Source organism: Wasmannia auropunctata, unplaced genomic scaffold (genome assembly GCF_000956235.1).
Source record: "Wasmannia auropunctata unplaced genomic scaffold, wasmannia.A_1.0 LD335985.1, whole genome shotgun sequence".
Classification (NCBI taxonomy): Eukaryota; Metazoa; Arthropoda; class Insecta; order Hymenoptera; family Formicidae; genus Wasmannia; species Wasmannia auropunctata.
The window spans coordinates 857,037-859,988 of record NW_012026905.1 but is presented as its reverse complement, the minus strand read 5'-3'; the positions used below and the strand labels follow the sequence as shown (position 1 = coordinate 859,988).

The 2,952-nt window shown below is 31.0% G+C and overlaps 2 protein-coding genes across 2 annotated transcripts in view; both read left to right on the top strand.

Moving 5' to 3' along the window:
- Nucleotides 1–2,952, top strand: part of LOC105454532 (dynein heavy chain 7, axonemal-like) — a 43,411-nt gene that overhangs the window by 22,632 nt on the left and 17,827 nt on the right. The gene's annotated exons all lie outside the window — the stretch shown is intronic.
- On the top strand, nucleotides 367–2,781 carry LOC105454444 (cytochrome P450 4c21-like). The gene is made up of 3 exons (XM_011697055.1): nucleotides 367–627; nucleotides 2,241–2,347; nucleotides 2,647–2,781. Exons 1-3 carry the CDS (start codon nucleotides 459–461, stop codon nucleotides 2,764–2,766), a joined length of 396 nt encoding a protein of 131 aa, XP_011695357.1. The 5' UTR covers nucleotides 367–458; the 3' UTR covers nucleotides 2,767–2,781.

The window sequence follows — 2,952 nt, the reverse complement described above, 5'->3', positions numbered from 1 at the left end:
TTGATAGGGAGCCAAAAAAAATCTCAAATCGACGGAATGAAATTAAAACAGACTCAGCACCTTTCCTTTACACGTCGTAAACACGCTGATTTCACAGGAGCCTTCCCCCTCCCGCAGAAAATTACTGACTGAGGTGGAGTCTACATCTTCCAGCTTGGCGACACGTGTGAAGTTAATTACTATCAGTCCATACTTATATAGTCAAAGATGATTAATATATAGAAGTGTTATTGCATTGAAAAATGTTAATCATTTATGTATTTATGCATATCGAGAAGAATAATACATGAATATGAATTGTCAACTCGATAAATTTTAATATTTTTTGTTTTTGATTCAGCAGATTTATAAGTGGGGAAATGTAATAAAAACATCGCCGAGTTAATCATATCTGCATTTTGATATAAAAGTTAATATCAAGTTACACTGGCACCTTGTTTTGGTTATAGCTCAATACAATGTTGTTGTACGTAAATGTATTGATTTGTTTGGCTATTGCTTTTATAAGTTATTTCTTTTGGAACTGCTACCAAAAAGTGTTTTTTATAAAAAAATTAGATAACGTACCAGGACTAAAAACATTGCCACTTATTGGTAGTTTCTATCATCTTCTGAAAAATTTTGAAGGTAATAACAAATAGTTATAATATTATTAAAGATAGAGAAGAATTTAAACAGAAATTTAAAAATAGCATTATCATCATCACCAGCCATTACTCGGCCACTGCTGAACATAGGCCTCCCATGAATGCTTCTATAGTTCTTTGCTTTGTGCGGCTTGTATCACGTTTGTGTGTATACGTCGTAGTCGTCAGTCCATCTAGTTGAAAGGCGTCCTCTACTTCTGTGAACACTCTGCCTAGATCTTCATTCTATGATCCTTTTGGTCCATATATCATCATCTATTCTTGCGACATGACCTGCGGCTCAATTCTGTTTTAGGATTGTTATTCTTTCTATAGCATCTGATACCTTAGTTCTCCTATGGATTTCTGTGTTTGGGACCTTTTGTCTTTAAGGGATAGTCCCAGCATTGGTCGCTCCATTGCATGCTGCGTGACTCTTTTATCAATTGTTTTTTTAAATCAACGTTAATGTTTCCGCGCCATACATAAAAACATCAGGCAAGACTCACTGGTTGAAGATCTTTCTGTTTAAGCACATTGGGAGTTCTGATTTTAATATGTACCGTAGTTTTCCGAAGGCAGTCCATGTTGATCTTATTCTTCGTGAGATGGCATGTTTGGTTATCTCTACTTCGTGGCTTAGGTATTTGTAAGATGCCACTTGCTTCATATAACTTCCGTCAATGCTCATATTTTTGAGAACGAGGTTCCTCGTTAGTTTGATCTTTAATTGGATGTTAATTTTTAAGTCTACTTTCCGATAAGCTTCATTCAGTCTCTCCAGCATTGATTTGGCGTTCTCGATATATTCAGAGATTAGAATTATGTCATTCGCGAATTTTAAATAATTGAGCATTTTACTGTTTATATTTATGCCAAGAGTGTTCCAGTTTATGCGTATGCACATGTATTCTAATAAGGTTGTAAATATTTTTGGTGTCGCCCTGACAAACATGCCTTTCTATACGGAATTTATCGGTGTCTTTATATGAAGTCTGACACTTACTGTGGCATTCTCGTACACATATTTGATTACTGCAGTGTAGCAGTGATCTATTCTGCAGTCTGCTAATGTTTCCAGCATCGTTGGTTTATCGTCAAGTGTCAAACACTTTTTCGTAGTCCATGAATACTAGGACCAAAAATTTGTACTCTGTTGATTTTTCTATTAGACTTTTAAGGGGCTAGAGGTAATCGTTTGTGTTGTATTCTGGTCTGAATACCACCTGTTCCCTTGGTTGATAGAGGTTCAATTTTGTCGTTAATCTATTAGTGATGATCCTTGTGAAGAGTTTGTATATGTGCGATAGTAGGCTAATAGGTCGGTAGTTTTCAAGCTTTGTGATGTCTCCTTTTTTATGTATAAGTATGATGATTGCGTTATTCTAAATCTACTATAATAAAAATACATTTTTGCACATTTGTTTTCTGACTTGATGTAGAATTGCATGTATATATGCACGTCAATATTCACAAAAAAATTAGTTTTATTAATAGCGATAAATAGTATGTAACATATATTAGCTCAAATAACATAATCTTTATTTTTGTAATAATAACGTATAAATAAGTTATCTTATAGAAACCATCTCCAAGATATATTAAAATTTTCAGATTTTCTAGAGGTTTTAGTAAATATACTTCAAGATTATCCATCTCTTTGTCAAGTTTGGATAGGCAGCAAGCTTTTAATTGGTATATCCTCACCAGATATAGCAAAAGTAATGAAAGGACTCTTTTGTCTAATATAATTAATATTTGTACTAAAATTTAATAAGTATCTATTTTAGACTACTTATACAAATCATATACATATATATCTACATACATATATATCCCAAATAACGTATGTTAGTACGCTTTATGCTATAAATTTTAATATTTTAATTTATGTTAATTAATCATAAATAAGTTTTACAAATGATAAAATTTGTGTTAGTTATATAGAACAAAAGTATGCATAACATTACAAATATGCAATAAAGAAATAACTAATTTATAACGTTTTATAACGTTGTAGTTTGTCTTAAACAGCAAAAATTGTATAGATAAAGCTAGTCTCTATAAACTCGTACCTCCAGTGTTTGGAATGGGATTACTTACTGCTCCTGGTAAGTTATATACAAGAGTAAAACACTAAACAAATTGCAAGTTTGAAACTATGTAATTATTTTCATTGTTAGTTATTTAAAAGTAATTAAATTATATCTATACCATTTTTTATAATTATTTAAATACATCTCGTGCTCTATTTATAATATATTTATAATATATTTATAATATATTTATAATATATAATATATAATATATAATATAATATATAATA